At 39.5% G+C, this 18,390-nt stretch overlaps 1 protein-coding gene across 8 annotated transcripts in view; it reads left to right on the forward strand.

The window, feature by feature from the left end:
• Positions 1-18,390, forward strand: part of RPS6KC1 (ribosomal protein S6 kinase C1) — a 93,969-nt gene that overhangs the window by 53,735 nt on the left and 21,844 nt on the right. For all 8 annotated transcript variants that reach the window (XM_075749225.1, XM_075749223.1, XM_075749220.1 and 5 more), the window contains 2 exons: positions 9,084-9,131; positions 10,723-10,855. In XM_075749225.1, coding sequence (XP_075605340.1) covers positions 9,084-9,131; positions 10,723-10,855 — 181 coding nt within the window. The remainder of the gene's footprint in view (positions 1-9,083; positions 9,132-10,722; positions 10,856-18,390) is intronic.

Raw genomic sequence — 18,390 nt, forward strand, 5'->3', positions numbered from 1 at the left:
GTGAAAATTCACAGAAGAGTTGACCATATCTGTGCCTTCCCTCCCATCCTTCTGCTTCTGCTTTCATGCAAAGGCTGTGGTATAAATCCGACTATTTCAATAGACCCAAGAGGACCTACACTTTGCTTGAATTTTGCTGCTGCTGTTTGCTCATTTCGTAGTGTCAAAGGTTAACTAGGTGGTATTTGCAGGTATTTTATGTGTTTATTATGAGAAGAGTCTACCTGTGAGTAGATTTCTAAAAACAGAAGTTTAATCTAATTATGAAGGTGGCTTTTGTCCTGCAAATGTTATGAACTCTGGGGTGCTGCTGATTGGGCAGCAAAGCTCTCGTTAGTGTTACCCGAGGTACCTTACTGAAAACGGGCTAATATCTAAATATTTTAGCTACTGTTATCACCAAGCAAGAATGATCAATTATTTTATCAGTTCATGTGCCTTAAAGTCGAAAACTTCTTTTTGGAATAGCAAAGATTTTTGCTTTCAAAATTTGCCTAATTAAAAATCAAGGTTGCAGATTCTGTGCTGAGTTTCTGCCCTAGGCAAATCTTCCCTTTGAAGCTACAACTGGCCCCTAAAGAAACGACTTTGTTATGGTGCTGCTGGATACCTTCACAATGCTGTTTCAAACCCAATTTCTTATTCTTTAGAACCCTCTGTTATTTAGATTCATTCAATTTAAAGATTCATCTTGAAAGCAGAGTGCATTAAGTAGTAACTATGCCTCTGTAACCAATGACTGTCTTTTATGTCTTTTCTGTCCCCTCCCCTGGTCCCCCATCAAGCCACATTGTCTGTGTTGGCACTGGTGTGACTGTGATCAGTTCTTCGGCTGGTGTCTGTACCTTTGAGCTTGTTGTTCACTACGCTGTTTGTTAAGCTTTTTTATACAATCTGAAACCTTATAAAACAAAATACTCTCATCAGGGCCTTGCTAAAATTATTTTGGGAGTTCCTGATAGAAATAGATAACTTCTTTTCTGAAGAACTGGAAGCAATTCTATTCATCTTGAGTATAGGTTATTTTTTGTGGCTGTCATGCTATTGTGAGAAGTCCTAACTCTGACGGTAGTACATTTTGATGAATTGACCTTAGAAATATGCAGGAGAACCAAGTCAGTATTATTTAAAGTGTGTAATTGCTACTCATCTACGTCATGAATGAAAGTGCCAAAAAGCAGAAGTACATAGAATATATGTAGAGTTCTCATGCATAATCTGCAGACCCATAGTTGAATTCAAACAGGTTATGGTTAGTTTTAATGGAATTTATTCAGAGGATAGAAGAAATGGACTCTTTTTATGGCAGTGTGTGTGCCGTGCATAGCTACCTATGTCCTGTCAAGTGTTTGTTAGAAACTTAAATATTCGACATTTTATTTTGAGATGAGGTTAAAGACTGTTGCAGTTGTGAAATTGAGTTGACCATAGCAGATGTTTTCTCTTACCTGGCTGTCAGGTGCGTACTGCCAAGCGTCTTTAGATCATCTTATGGATTCGAATGAGTGGCTGTGTCTACAGAAGAGGTGTGAGGAAAAAGGAGCTGTAATAACACAATCGAGTACAGACATTCGTTGTTGTTTCATTATGATGCTTAGAAAGAGAAATTGTCTGAAAACAGATTATAATGAATTTAACCAACTAGCAAGTTTTCCTCATCTGAACATGGCATAATGGAAAATAGCAGTGGCAAAATGGTTGAAAATCCAAAACTGAGTAATACTAATAACAACTATTAAGAGAAATAAACTTTTAAGAGCTTGTTTTATGTTTTGATGACCCTTTAGTTTCCTAAGTGACTTGGCAAGTCCTACAAAATCAAATCAACTACAGAGCTGTCATCAAAACTGATTTCTTGGCTCACTACCTTCCTTTTCCTACTGCTGCAGGATTATTCCTAAGCTACAGTCAGGTTTCAAGCCCCAAGTAATGAAATTTACTCAACTTTTAAAATGCAATCTCTCTCCCAGCTAGAGTGAGTCCTGGTCCTTCTTCCCTGCCCTCAAACACCTGCCCCTTCTTTTCCTGAAGTCTTTCCATTTATACCAGTCTGAACATTTCTGAGTGTTTTGTTGTTATAACCCTTAGTCTCTCTCTAGTTTCTTTCTTGTTTGTCTCACTAAAATTTGTTTTGACTTTAGTGAATGTTTTGTTTCATCTGACATAAAACAGTCCTAAGATTGGGTAAAATAATGCAGATTTTTCCCTTCCCTTTATCAAATAGAAATTAAATTATTGAATATTCCAGTGCAGGCTGAACTATATGTATCTTCTGGCCTCCAGAAAGAAATAATTTATAGAGATATTTTCTTTTAAACCAAAATTATTTTAAGTTTGTCTTTCTAACTATTACTAAGTTGCTTAGTACATAATTGGTGGCAGGCAATTACTCTGTGATGCTGAGTGGCATTTCATTTTCATATTGTAAACTGTATTCTCTAGTGAAACCTGCCAGATATATTTTCTAGGTTAGTATTTCACCATTGGTCATTTATTGGCCAGTTTTTAGTTTCCTCTAAGAAAGTGGACTTTCCTCTCTTACCAACCAAGTAAACGTATTAAAAATTCCAATTTGAATATATGCTGTTTTCTTAGCATTTGCATTATTTAAAGCTGCACTGTTTGTCTTTTGAGTACACTATTGTTGCAAGTCATAGGATATTCTAAGGAACTTAGAGCTTGTATAATGGTTTGAAAGGAGGAATAACTGCAAACTGAAGATAATTCATATTGCACAGGTACAAGGATAAGCAATAATCACATTTTTCATACATATTAGCCAAATGTAATCTCTTTTTATAACGACAGAGGGAGACGAGCGAGAGTCTGGGTGGTGTAATCTGAAAAGTGACAAGAATAAATCTGTGTTAAGTAGATCTTTTAATCCTGGTAGCCCTGACAGCCGGCGCAGCTGAGGAGAACGGGGGGAATTGCACGCCTGCTTCTGCCTCATCACCGCAACCGTGCCCTGAGCGTGGCACCCAGCTGTGCACCAGCCCCTGCTAAGCTTTTCTTGAAGTCCCAAGTACTTGTGTTAGGATCAGGTGACCAACTTGTCTCGTTCCTGGTGGTCTGTCCAGGAATGGGATTTTCTAACTGGTGAGGTAAATGCAAAGAGAAAAATCCTAGGTGATCATCTGATACGTCTTCCAGTTTGTAGGACTTTTGCTAGAGAATCTATCCTATAATAAGAGTGCGTTTGTTTAGCAGATAAGGACCAGAATTAATAGACAGCTCACTGGTGACATTATTACATGATGTGTTTTCAGTGCAGAATGGCAATTTAATAACAAAGTGGAGCTGGTCTTAAAGTAATCCCTTAGGTCCAGTGTGTCTTCAAAATGCTTCAGGTATCTGGTACTGCAGTAAGAGATCCTATTCCATTTTCTTTGATCAGGCACGAGCTATTTTTCAGCCCGTGTTAGTAAACTTAATGCCACATTTTTGTAAGAAAATGTGTTTTGAGGTGTTTATTTTGATCAGCGTTAAAACCTGCTCGAGTAAATAAAAAGCACAGGTACGTTCCGTGTCATGTTCTGAAAGTGTGGAGTCTGGAAAAAAAATCAATGTTAGGTAGTGGCGGAGAGGGAAGGGAGGGGAAAAAAACCTGGAAAAGAAAGGGGAACTGGGGAAGAAAACGTCTGCAGTGTGATAGAGGGCTGCATATATATTAAGGCCGCCCACAGGAGAGCAGCGCATTTAGAGCAGTCCTTAGTTCTTCCAGTGTTGTCCCCCGTGACCTTGGCTGGGTGCTCGGTAGGGTGACTAATGGTTCACCACGTTCTTTTTTCCTGGTGACTTGCCTGTTGCCTGCCTCTGGGTTTGTGATTCCCCTTATGCTGACTTCTGCAGTATTCCTTCAGTCTCTTATCTCAGGGCTTTGATGCATATGTTCTGAAGGTGGCCACCGTGACTTTGGGTGGCAGCAGATGGTAAACCTTCAGGCTGCCACCGGCTATACTGGTGTTAAGTTGGAAACTTAACGTTTGATGAAGAATCAGTAGTGCATATGAAAGAGCTTTTACTGCAGAAATATCTTTTAATTAAAAAAAATTAGCATACTGAAACATTTGCTAATTTCTGTGCATTTAAAGGATCCTGAAATTAACTGTTTTCTTAAAGCTAGGCTATGGTTATTTACCAGGCAGGTTTTATTTTATTTTTCTCCAATTAATTGTACCTACTATATTGAATTGAATTTAATTTATTTTCCACTAAGCTGTTGGATACACTGTAAATCAAATCTAAGAAGCTAATTTTTTTAAGTAGCTGCTGTCAGCATCAGAATTAACCCTTGACTTAGAGAAAAAAAAAATCAGAAGTAGAAAATCCTATTTGGCAACACGGAGGGTTATTGCTATGTGCCACTTAACTGAGATGCTGCCATGCAACGCTGCTGTGTTCACTTGTGTTTTGTGATGTGCCTGGGAGCCCAAGTGCTCGCAGAAAAAAGGTTTTCTGTGCTGCTGAATACACTTATTTACATTATATATTTATTTGTGGGAATTGCTGTTTCCCTGTCAGTGTTTTTGGCCACATTGAGGTTGTCATCAATGCAGAAAAACAGGGAAAGAATGAGTAAGCAACAGTGCTGCAAAAGCCAGCGTGATATGTAGACCTTGACTCTGTTTGTACATTAGTAATACAAATAGGATTTTGCCTTGTCTCCTTTTGTGTCACAGACTAGTTGCTCAGTGCCCAGGAATGCCCTGCTGTGCATTTTTCTCCCTCCCCTCTGAGATAGGATGCTGAATGTTACAGCCGACAGCTCATTGTTAGGAGGTATTAAATATTACAAGTTACACAGTAGTCATCATCAGTGAAACAGGTTCCATCAGCTTACGAAGCAAGGAACAGCCCGGTCTAATGTGGGCATCTCTCTGCCATCTGCCCTGGAGAAGGACAGAGTTATGCAGTGGGGAATGCTGCATGGAATCCTGTTTTGCCCCATTGTGTCGTTGTCACTTTGCATTTTAAAAAGAAATCTTAGAAAAAGAATTACTGAAGAACTTGGAAGCACTCCCTTTTGCAATGTGGGAGGAGAGCAAAGGAATGAAAACAGGAAAGATTTGTTGGGATAGCGCTACTATCCAGAAATTGGCTGTAAAGTGTGAGGTGAGGAGAATAAGTTGACATTTTTGTCGATGGCAGGCTTACTGTAATTAGGCACTTCTGCAGCAGCCTGGTAATGCATCCAAGACCTGCTCACCTTTCTCTGCTCTGTGATATGTGATAAAAAGTCAACCAAATAGACGTGTGACAGTCTCTTTCCTGGTCTTATTCCTTCCTGAAATGTTAGTTTTCTATGGTGATTTATTCATTCATGTAGTCCTTTAATTACTTGGGTGAATCTGGTTAAACCACCTTTTTGTAATATGCATGCAGGCTACATCCTCCACACCAAAAATCTGCTTCGAGAGGGTCCATGTAAAGTAGTCTGCCAGGGCCAAATGGAGCAGCACTAGGTGAATTTCTAAAGTTACTTTAGTGGTTCTTCCTGGGCTTCTTGAAGTCCCTTGTGAAGTAAACAGTCTCGTAGAAAGGTCGGTATTGAATCAGCAGATTAAATAATTTTCCATGAAATGAAGTGGAGCTGTAGATGATCATCATTGAGGGAAGGAATGATGCTTGATGGAAAGGAAGAAGAAAGAAACTGATTAGTAATACTTGTTAGTCTGTCTAGGTAGTTAACCTTAAAGGCATACAAATATTATTTGTTGTTGCTACTGTTATAAAACTATAGCTGCTACTTTCATTTTGATGTTGTAATATAACAACAGATGAAGCTAGCCCTAAAGGGACCCGTTGTCTGCTTTATTCCCGTTAGTGGTAGTCATTCTATACGTCGTCTTATAGGGCGAGGGCTCAGTAATCTCTTCTGTTACACCATATGCTAATACAGTGCTGATAAGCAAGTGTGAAAAATGAAAGGGAGGAATACATTAATTGTATTTGTGCAATAAGGTATGCTATCAAAGGTAATTATTTCATGACAGTTTTAGTTATAGCAGTTGTTTTATCATGGAATAAAAGATGGCTTTAGGAGCCTTTTATTGGAAAGACAATTGTATCAAATTAGTACCAAATTAGATTTTTGTCTTTATAAAGGTGAGCAAACCCATGAGCAGTTTTTAAATTGGTGTCTTCTACTCTACAAATGAACAAATCCTGTTTGAGGGTTAAAGAAGCTATTATTCTGTCCTTTATGCTGACAGCTTCATTACTGATTGGCCTACTGTTGGTATTAAAAAAATGTTTGGCTCCTTATGATCTTTGTGCATGCAACTATAATATTAATACAGACCACGGAACTGTTCATTAAGAAATGACTTTAAATGAGGTTGATGCTTGTAAATCTGGAGAGATACAGATGTTAAATGCTGCCATTCCTTTTCATACACAGCCGTATGGCTAATAATTTCCAAGTGGCTAAAGCTCTTGTTAGCAAGAGTGCTGGTGTGTTAAGAATGGCCCTATAAATAACTTTAAGAACTGAAGTTGAAGGTGCTTCTTTTAAAGACTATTGTTAACTAAACATTATTGCCAAACAGATGGAAAGCATTCACCAGCCTGATGTTTTTAGGTCTAATTATATTATCGCCAGTCCTGTACGGCTCAGTTGAAGAGGTGTATCCAGAGGCCAATTTATAATCATTTAGCCAACACCTGTTTGGGAGATATTGACAGTCAAAGGGCACATTTGAAAAAAAAAATCACATATGTTCTCATATTTATTGCCTCAATGTGAACAGTGTGTAGCTACAAACAAACTTGCGACAAGAAGAAGGAAAGTGACTGTAAATGCATAGTTGTTTCCGAACCATTTTTACCTTCTTTTGGCACCTCTTGTAAAGTGCCTTTTATTTCGCTCTTGTTCTTTTGGCTTTCTTTATTGTTTGTTTGGTGGTTGTGTGGTTTTGGTTTTGTTTTTTTTTTAAATTTTATGCCTTTTGGTTAAGCAAGGAGAACAAAACCAGTTTCACAGTTGTTATTTATTCAGCTGGTTTCCACTGTTTCTGGTGAGAGGCCTGAAAAATGGTTTGGCAAACGCAGTGGCCTGGGGACATTTGCCTTTCCTTACCGTGCCCTTGAGATGGAAACTGTGTGTCATTCCTTTGTCAAAACATCTCGGTAACACCAACTTCTGTAGATATTTTTTTCATGAGAAGATATAGATGACCTTTTAAAGTTGGGTGCAACCCTAGTAAAAGAGGAGGTCTTTCAGATGGAGAGGGTGTCTGTCTTTTGGTGTAATTTGGTGGGAGAAGGATGATTAGAAAAGACTCTAATTCTGCTTCTGTTAGTTGAGATGCTCAGGATGTGACAGGGAGAGATGGCGGGCTGTGTTTTGACTGTGGCCATCCCCAGGAGCAAAGGTTGCTTTGCTGCAACCGCTGTTTGGGGGAGGCCAGCCCAACACTGCCCTGAGACCTCCCCGCCTGGCCTGGCCTGGCCTGTGGGCCTTTTGCACGTCTCCACCTCACCCCGCTGTGGGCACTGCACGGGACGGCTGTCTCCGCAGTTCTCTTGGTGAGGGGAAAGTCAGCATGTCAACCTGGTAGACTTCACCATTTCAGAGATGGCAGGCATGACTGCATGGCTGCCCAAACACAGTGGGGAGATGAGGGAGACTGTGTGCTATGTTGTCCTTCTTCCGTCACCTGAGGAATCTCCTGACACGTCATTCCTCCGCAAAAAGTCTGTTTTGATGCAAGCTGACTTGGTCTTCGCTGCATCTTGTCTATTGACTTGCAGTAGCTGTATCTTGTCTGTTGAACTCAAAAGTTTGGTAACCCCAGTGCTGACATTTGCAGCCCTTTAGGTGTTTGATTTTGCAGCCTAAATATTTTGGTATAATTGTGTGTGAATATTTATACTGGAAGTTTACAATGTCTGTTGTAAATAAACAGTAGGTGTGCACTTTTGTTCCGAGGGGAGGGTTGGGCTTGTGCTTGTGCTGCTCATGTGGCTGTCTTGCAGCTGGTGCTTTTCAAGTACATCTCTGTTCTTGGAGTTTGAAAACAATTAACTCCTGAGCAGGGTGATTTGAAGATAGAGATATGGAGGGTTCCAGATCCCTAAAGATGCGGTTTCCAAAATATATATACACATACATATTTTTGTTTTGTTTTCAACACACAAATGCATGGAGCTTGCTAAGAGGGATGATGTAATTTAGTACTTCTTTCATTGCTGTGCTGTGTTTAAAGTCCTTTCAGTGGAGGTGATGCACTCCTAACAGAGATGCTCTCTGCAGCTGTAGGTGTTCTCCTCTCTGCAGTGAACCCATCCACTCTTTTATCCCTAAATAAATCCTCTTTTTTTTGTTGGCTTTTTTAAATTTACCTTAATATTAGTTTATGGTAGCACAAAGGGACTTCCTTGCAGCCATTTCTGTTGTGGCTTACGAGTGCTGTAAAACAAAAATGGTAGTGGAGGAATGAGTCAGCAGTGACTATACAGTTGATAAAATGTGTTGGTGGTTTTTTTTTGTTTGTTTGGTTTTTTTTGTGGCTTGGACATGTGTGTGGCCAGCTTTTAGTTTACCTCCCTGGAAAGCAGGTACATAGCCACCCCACAAAAAAACGCCTCCAGTAACCCACTGGTAGGGGACACGCTTGATGGATAGGAAGCCTGATGGGGAAAAGTGTTGCACCGGGAAGGTAGGTACAGTGAGAATTTAAGTGAAGTGGCGTAGGAAGGTAATGCTACGTGAAGGTTACTTTTTGTGCTTCGTTGTGTTGCTACCATTGCATTTCTATAAATTGGGTTCTGCTAGATTATTGCTCTAATTAGATAGTACTGGTTATTGCTGTTACACAGTTACGATTCATTCTTTAAGTTAGCTGATTGGGAATTAGGTGACATTCTGGTAGTTCTCTAGAGATCTATATCCTCAATCATATTTCTGTCCTAAAAAAACAGACTGATTATCAAGTGTATGCTTCAGGGATTTAATTTTTTTTTTAATCATTACTTATATCACTTCCTTTGTAAGAATATTCAACATGAGATTTAAGAACTGTGTTTTGTTAACTTACTCATGTGAATCTTAAATACTTCTCTGAATACTTTTTGCTTAGGTTTTGCTTGTAATAGACACAAGAACGCAGCAGACTTTTATACTGAAGGTGAGTCAAGTCTTTATTGCTTCTCTAAACAGTTTGGCCTCCTAACTTACATCTCAACACAAAGATCAATTTGCATCTACTGTACAGCGTTATCTCTGCAATACATTGTTATGTAAATATATATATATCTCCCTAGTAAGCGCACTGGAATTCTTTTTGTTGGTGTTCAGCTCCTCTCCTCTCCTTTCTCTGTAATGTCTCTAGTACTCAGATGTCCTGAGTTTACTCACGGTTAGTGAGGCCAACATGTTAGCAGACTTTGGTAAAGAATCACAGTTTCAATGTGCTGCTGCTTAAAACAGTTGTAAAGCCCCAGTGGCTCAGGACATGTGCAGGCTGCTGCTGAAGGTCAAAATTCTCCTCAGCCCATGTACATCCTCAGCACTTTGTGTTTCGTCTTCCCTTAGCTGAGGAGTATGATATCGGTCAAAGTGGATTCTGGATGAAATGGACAGCTGGTCTTATTCATAACTGCTTTCCTATGATTTACATCACTAGGCTGTGAAAACTGAGTTTAATGTTACTAAACGATTGAATTAACAAATAGTTGATTGGTCAGAATAAAATTTTTCACATGACTCTTATGTTTCAGAAAGTGCTCAGATCAAGATCCCAATATGCTTGGAGCATCTGTGATGCTGAGAATTAGTTTAGTATGAGTATTGTTATTGTGGCCTTTATTTCAGGCTCCCTTTGACATGAATTCCACTGCTGTTGGGAGGAAGGGCTGAAAAATTGTGTCCTAAACATGGAGCTCAAATTAATTGTTAACATTTTGTAACTTTGCTCCAGGTCTGGCTTACAACCCTGCCTTAGCTTTGTGCATCTGGCCTTTGAAATTGTTTGTCTTAAGTATGTGCAGGGTACAGAAAACGTTTTTGTTCCTCAGAAAGGATTATTTCTGAATATTGTATATTAGAACCTCACTTTATCTACTGGCAGATAGGGTAACATTGAATTTCGCATTTAACTGCTTATGTTTATCAATATTGTAATAGGTCACACTATTGACATAATTTTTTTTTCTCTTTCTCTCTCCTCTCCCTTTCTCTCTCCCCATCAATTTTTTCACTTCTGGCAACTTCATCTCTCTGCTATCTCCCAAAAATCATTACCTCTCAAGGAGACTAATCCTTTCCTTTCCTTTTTGTTGTGGTGGTTGTTGTCTTTACTAAAGTACAATGGAAATGTGAGGATTACCTGTAAGGCTAAGGCATTCTTTTGTCTTTAGAACTTGAATTGAATTTTTTTAATAGTGTCTTTTGGTCACAACACAAAAATAAAATTTTAAAAAAAGGTCACAGGGAAATAACTGAGTGTCATCCTGATGACTTAGTTTGAGAGAGATTCTAATAAAAACATTGACCCATGTAATTGATTTTAATGGCAGCTTTGTGCCATCTTCTGTTCTCTGGAAATGCGCCAGATGCCATCAGCACAGCCTCGGGGGACCGAGGGGCATAGAGCAGCAGATGAGTGGTTTCTCTGAAGCCCAGAGTAACTCGGATAGATTAGTTTGGTTGATAAACACAGAGCACAGCAGGCTCCAAAGGCAACTGAGGGTACAACTGACCTTTTTGTTCTCTGTCAGGGTCTAAGGAAAAGTAGTGAGTACAGCAGGAGCAGAACGACCATCATCCCCCGCTGCGTGCCCAACATGGTGTGTCTGCACAAGTACATCATCTCCGAGGAGTCTGTCTTTCTCGTGTTACAGCATGCAGAAGGTTTGTCTCTCGTTTAAGTATATTGTTGAAAAGAGTCAAAGGTTTAAGTTTTAATCAATGGTACATTTCATTGTCAAATTAATCTCTTCTGCATCTAATTAAAATACTTTTAGTGTGCCTAAGAGATGTCATGTAAGACACCCCACTCCCATCCTCTGTCCCTCCCCCTTTTTTCCCTCTTGTTCTGCAGTGGATGTGATCCCTGTTTCAAATGGCCGCAAATCCTGATGGGTTACTTGACTTGTAGCAATATTGAAAGCTTCCAACTGTTTATTTTCTACAGGAGAGTGAGTGCTTTGACTGCAACAGCTATCTGCAGTATTTACAGTCATCTCTCAGAGATAAAGTCTTTGGCTACTTTTGTAAACTTTGGCTAGTAAATCTTTAAAATGACAAGAATTTAGTAACTCTCTTAAAAAAACATGAACGTTTGCCTATTGGTTAATATCGCATAGTTATTCTGATCCGAATTTTTAAGAAAATAGCTGGTGGCATCGCACAGGAGTTCAAAGCAGAACCACAGAGTTGTGCCTTCAAACTATTTATAAAATTCCTGTTAAATGTACAGGGAACAGGTGGCACAAAATAATTACATTTTGATTTTTTCATCTAACACCTGGATTTAAATATTCCCTAAATGTAATTACCCATATTTGTTTAGAATGAGTGCAGAATATCAATTTTGGGATTGCTAATAGTTCTCTTTTTAGGAAATGTTAATAATTCAGTCAGATTGGATGATGTGAAGGAACTAAGCTAACTGATAGAAAAGATAATTTTATTACATTCTTTTTTCCTAATAACTTAGATTTTGGCTTTTTTATGAACAATTTGTCACATGAGGCCAGTTAAAGTTGACTTTACAACATGAATGACTGTTTCTGCTATGTGTGACTTAATTTTGCCATGAGCAGTGCTGCATGAAGAAAAACCTCCACGTTACAGTACTGCCTGATGGTGATCTCAAGGGTTTACAGTGCTGCTCTGTACAATGCTACTTTTTGCGAGGTGTGTGTAATTCAGCTGAATAACTTGGAGATTCTCATCTGAAGTGTAATCTTCACATAAGCTGGTACATTTTGTTTGGAGAAACAATATTTAAAAAAACCAGCCCAAACAAACTCCAAAACAAGCAAAAAACCAATCCTTGTCAGATACCAACTGCCACTAAAGCTAGCATAATCAAAGGATTAGAGACAGGTTAAAAAAATCTGTTCCTAATATTTCTGCAGTTCTTGAAGACCTACAGTTTTTCTCATCTCTTCAGGAGGAACATTCATTCTCCAGATAGATGGAAAACAGGATGAAGAAGTAGTGGTATTTGTGGTCAGATGAAGGGAACAAAAATTTTAAGGAAGGTTTAATGTGACCAGTTGACAAAGATCATCTGGAAGTGATGATTTTATTGCGACAACAGTAAGAAAAATGGAGACATTGTGTGATCATTCATGTTAGAACAGAAACCTCAGCTTAACATTTGGGATGGATGGGGCATTGTCTTTCTAGAAGAATAACTCTCTCCTGGTCATCTTTGACATGGTCACAAATCCAGTGAAATGTGCTTGGCCTCAATGTCTTGCTCTTACCAACATCGGCTGGTAACGTGTTTTAAGTTCTATGGAGGAAGGATTTTTAATTTACTGAGTGCCTTCTAAATCAGGTTTGTGCAACACAGAGCCTTGTGCAGCGCCCCATGCCATTTGTTTGATCTGCCAGCAGTGAAGGTGGTGTCTGTTGCCTTTCTCCCAGCTGCGGGTCAAAGCCATGCAAGCAGGAGACGTGGGAGGGAGATGGGTTATTTTGAGGTGGAGTTGGGAGAGGAGGTGCTGACGAGATACGAGTGCTTTCTGCAGGGAGAGCTCTGAAGGGGAATGGGGTAGGGAGCATGGGAAGAACTGGGGAGCATTGCAGAGAGGATGGAGGACTGGCAGGCTGTGCTGGGGAGGAAGGAGAGAGCTGCGGGCGGGGACCAGAAGGGATTTCGGTGTGGGTGAGGGCTGTTACTTGGTAAGACATGATACATGGGTTCACTTGACTTGGATGCTTGTGGATATAAGTTATAAACTGCATAGGGTTTTCCCTCATTTACTGATAAAGCAGCAAGTCATCTGGAAATGGATTCACCTCTATCCTTGTTCACAAACCATTCAAAAATGATGATGTGCTATAAAGACTTTTTCCTGATTTTCAGAGAATTAACAAGATTGATTTATTTAAGGATAGCGGCCTGCTTTCATGAAGTTACTGACGGGGCTTAGAACAGGCAAAGACGGAGGGAAAGGAGTGCTATATTCTGTTGTAAAGAGGGACAGCTGGAGTACGAAGTCATGAGTCAATTGCCTAAGAATGAATGCAAAAAACCATATTGCAGGTGTAAGGCCTGATGCCAAATACCTAACTGGGGCAATAATTTTTTGTTGCCTCTAAAACTGCATGGCCTCTGCACGTCACCCTGTACCAGGAGACTGATGGTGGAAAGTGCTTCGGGAGAAAGGCTTCATTTTCAAACTTTGGAATCCCTATAGATAAAGCTGTCTTAAAATTTTGTCCGTCTCAGACCAAATATAAATAGAAGAAAGTACTTGTGGTTTATTTTGGGAAAGCACAGAAATTTCTAGGACAGTGCTTTTTAAGAGATAGTCTCTGAAATTTTATTCTGTAACTTCATGAATGCTCTTAATGTTTATACTCCAAGTAGTTCTCTTCCAGTAGGGAAGAAGATACTGCCAGTCAAATTATGATGATTTATTATGTTAGGTATGCTAACTGCACCATTGGAAAGTTCAAGAGTAAAATATTAGAGTGGGCAATGGCTTGAATTATAGGAAATTCAGAGGAGGTTTTAATATTATGTACAGACATGTGTTTGCTAAGCAGCTTGCTATTTCCTGTTCGTAATAAATTTTAGCTGTATTATTAAATGCAGCACTATTGAGTTTTGTATGGAATTCTGAAAGCTTGACCCCAGACTCTTGCTCAAGATGAAGACTTTAAAGACAACATTTTTTTTTAATTTACTTTTTTTTTAAAAATCATGATGCCATTGCGTGGCCAAAATTGGTGAGGGAGGTCTTGGTTTCTCTTACAAGTTTTTTTTGTGGCTGCAGTTGGAGGCTTCAAGGGTGTCTCAGAAGCACGAAAGTCCATGAAGTTATCTTGTAGCTTTGTTGGAAAGCACTTGGCAAATTCTAGTGTGGTGGAGAGCCAATCTGATGTTAATAAGGCCTCGCTTCTTCTTGGCAGTACTAACTCCAGAAATTTTAGAAACAGATGCTTCAAAAATAGGCTGGGGGGCTTCCGTGGGACATCAAAGTTTAAGTGGCTGTTAGAAGCTGTCAAATCTCTTTAAGCATAAACAAGCTGGAGTTCCTATCAATCTGGAGAGCACTCAAGAAACTTCATGCTGAAGAGGCTTGCTGCACGCAGGAATTGATAGACAGCAAGGCGATAACATTCTGCCTTGCAAAGCTGAGAATTTGTCGTTAGGAAAGGAGATAGTACTAGCTATAAAGATTGAACCGCGATCGGAAAATGTAGGAAAGGTGATATGGTCCTTGGCAAGTGGCTTTTGCAGAAGGCTGCTTTGAAATAATAGCTTTTGCTCAAAGGGCATCGGGAAGTGGGAGCTTTGCCTAAACTAGCAAACTCTGTAGCAGAGATTCACCAGCAGCAGTGGAAGCAGCCGTGTGTGTAAGACTCTGGTGTTTGTAACCACTGTCATGTTAGAGATTAGGTTGGAGATTAGCTTCCAATTCATGTGTACGCTGCAAACCCACTGCGGCTGCCTTTGGGATGCTGTGAAACGTTATTGTTGTATCATGGTAGTGCCTACGTGTCTGGTTCCCTTTTGGCATAGGAACAGTACAAACATAATTTTACATAGTTCTTGTATGTTAACACGATGAAGTTTACAAGTAGCTGTGTCTTTATTGAAAAGGACAGCAGTTCTAAGAAGACCATAAGGTTTTTCTTTTTCCAGTAAGAAAAAATATTAATTCACATGAGGTGCATGGTTTACGATTGGTACTCCTGGCCATAAACAAATTCTTGTGCCGTGATGTAGAGACTTTGGCCAAGTTTTAGAGAATAATTCAAGCAGATGTCTTTCAGTACTCTGTTTTTTCTTCCCTATCCTATCCTAATTATTTGGAAGCCTGGATTGCTCATTTTGAGATTGCTTGGGATTTCCTAAATACAGTGATTACTGTATTCTTAGCTGCATTCCAGTTCTGCAGGAATTGGAGTATATTGTCCTTCAGAGTAAACTCATGGGCCAAGCTAGCGAAAGCTATTGATTTATTTTGGAATATGTCTCCTTAGTCAGCCAGTCATTTGGGATGTGAAGCTGAAACGGTAAGTGTCCGAGCACCGGGCGAGGAAAAATCCAACAGGTCATGAATTTTTTCCTGTCAGCTAGAACAAAAACATGTTTAGGAGACTAAATTTGCTGATCTGTTAGGTTTCATTTGTTGTGGTTTAACCCGACAGGCAGCTAAAACAACCACACAGCCACTTGCTTGCTTCCCCCCGCCCCAGTGGGTTGGGGGAGAGAATCGGAAAAAAAAAAAAAAAAGGTAAAGCTTGTGGGTTGAAATAAAGACAGTTTAATAGGACAGAAAAGGAAGAGAATAATAACAGTAATAACAATAATAATAATGATAAAAGAATATACGAAACAAGTGATGCGCAGCACAGTTGCTCACCACCCGCAGACCACTGGTGCCCAGCTAGTTCCTGAGCCGCAGTGTAAACCCCAGGCCAGCTTTACCCTAAGTTATATACTGGGCGTGACATCATATGGTATGGACTATCCCTTTGGCCAGTTTGGGTCAGCTGTCCTGGCTGTGTCCCTTTCCAGCTTCTTGGGCACCCCCAGCCCCCTTGCTGGTGGGGCGGTATGAGAACCTGAAAAGTCCTTGACTTGGTGTAAACCTTGCCTAGCAACAACCAAAACATCAGTGTGTTATCAACTTTATTCTCATCCTAAACCCAAAGCACAGCACTATACCCACTACTAGGAAGAAAATTAACTCTATTCCAGCCAAAACCAGGACAGATTTTATCCTATGATACAAACTATATAGTCTCTGTATCTTCTTCTCTTTGATGTTTGTGCGTCAAGTGCTATTAATAACAAAAAACTGCAGAAATGTTTGAAAGAATATAAAAAAAAAATACGGAACGAACAGAATTCTTAGCCAGCTTCATCTCTTGATCACTTTATGCTGAAATTTCCTGTTGATTATTTTGGACGCTAACATTTTAATTCTGCCTCTTGAAGCAGAGGTATAACCTCCGGAGTGCTGGAAATGTGGTTAAGTAAGGCAATTCTAATAAGTAGTTTTACATTGAATAACTGCAGAAGAACGTAGAGCTTGGTAATTTTCTCGCACTAATAAAACCAGAAAGAGTGAGCTAGGCTGGTTGTAGAGGTAATGCGTGGTAGAAGAAAATAATCTTAATAATTAGTTATGTTAATACTATACTTCTGAAATTGTATTAAACACTAATAAAGTTAAGCTTCAAATGGTAGCTTTTATAGTTATTTAATATGTTAGACTACTTGACAATGACTGAAGCTTGCTTGTTTGGATTGATTTCTGTAATTTTAGTTTTTATAGATTCCTGATACTATATTAGCATGGCTTGCTAATGGGTTTTCTTGATCTTACACAACACATGGGGAAAGGGGGAAAGATTATTAGTATGTCATTCATAAAGGCATAATTATATACCGAGATACAAATATCACTCTTGTTTGACCCTGGATTGGACATTTTCAGAAAGGAATAAAATTGTTGTTTTTCACTATAGAACACAATTATTGAATAGCATTTATTTATGTATTTCCACTTGACCAGGAGGCCAGTCTTGAAATATTTGTGTGTAAACATATTTGGACATAATAAATTTTTTTTTTGGGGGGGGGGGTGGGTGGGTGGGTATTTACTTGCATTTAACTCGAAATTGAAGTTGCAGTAAGTAGTCATGTCCACTGTGATTTCTAAGTCCAAGTGTTTATTAATGAGCAACTTCTTTCTTAAAAAGGCAAGATAAGTAACATGTTTACTAATAAAAAATGAGTCATTGTTGCAGTGCTGTCTGTTTTCACAGGTGGACAGTGGTGAATTCCTGAATCCTGTAAGGCTAAAAAGATATTTTTTGTCTTTTGTAAGTTTTATATTTCCTGAAAGCGTTTGAAATTGAACATTTTAAAAAACATAGTTTGAACCTTTTGACTCTTGCAGTGTTTTTTCTGTGGGGTTTTGAAGGATTGATCTTAACAGGTCTGATTTCCTTCCTTAATCCTTCTTGGGTCTCCTCCTTTCTTAAGCTAGACTAAGACTTTGAGTAGAGGCCAAAATCTAGTGGAGGCTGCATGAAATCTTGCATGAAGTGAGGTGGAGGGAGCAGAAGACAGGAGTTGTCCTGAGAGCAGCTTGACCTGTCTACAGGTGAAAAGCTAAGTTGTACAAGGATAATTCTTGCACTTGTCATACTGCCAGGCAGCCCGGCCCCTTCTTTACCTTAATGTAGGAGTACAAAACATTTATGTCAGTGAGAGCCCTTCAGGTGCTACAAGTAAATGCGCACCTGGTGTCCAGCAATGACACAAGCAAAAAATGTGACAGTAGATCACAGAAATAAGGTTTTGAGCTTTCTGCATACCTGGGTCCAAAGCTTAACCCAGGCCTCCATTAGAAAGACCTTTTCTTACTACTTGCATTTGAGGAAGGACTGATGGTGCTAATATTTGCATTAAAGCCGTGCCTGGAGGTTGAGGTGCTGTTGTGCCAGGCACTGTGCAAAGCTGCAGAAATGTAATGTGGGTCTTTGTGGGTCATGTTCTCTTTGAAACCTGAGATTTCTCTTTTCATAAGAAATTTGTGAAGCGGTACTGGGATAATAAACACTAGTAATATGAAGATGGCAATATTTAACATTTGCTTGTACTAATTGATACAATGCAGATGGGATGGGGAGACTTTGAGTGTTTTATTAAATGTAGCAGGGGCGTGGTTGTCAAATGAGATTTTATTGTTTGTCATAGAGTGACCCTAAATAATTCCATGCCAGGTTAATATATAGTTAATAATGAAAGTGTGGAAAAGAGGAGAAAATCTTTCGTGCATATATAAAAATATGTATGTTCTCTCTCTCTCTCTTTCTCATTCAATTTTCTGTTATTTTCTTTCCCAGCCATTCCATAGCAAAAGCACGGATAAATGTAAAACCATAAAATTAGAAAAAGAATTGGCAATTATGGGATGAACGACTTTTATTTTTACCAAATCAGTTTAAAACTAGTAATTCCGAAGGGCTCGGAAGGCACGGCAGTGCCCCGGGTATGCTTTTGCCCTGCTCAACAGCTGTTTAATGCGTTGTATTTAAGGCACGTGGCTTCATCTTAAGAGTCTGCGTGGAACCACTGCCTGTCACGAAGGCAAGGTCCTGCTCGCCAGGCACTTCTGGCAGGACCGGGTCCCTTGGTCTCACCGATGCAGGGCGGCAGGTCACTTGCATCCAGGCAAGCT

The sequence above is a fragment of the Balearica regulorum genome, chromosome 3 (genome assembly GCF_011004875.1).
Source record: "Balearica regulorum gibbericeps isolate bBalReg1 chromosome 3, bBalReg1.pri, whole genome shotgun sequence".
Lineage (NCBI taxonomy): Eukaryota > Metazoa > Chordata > Aves > Gruiformes > Gruidae > Balearica > Balearica regulorum.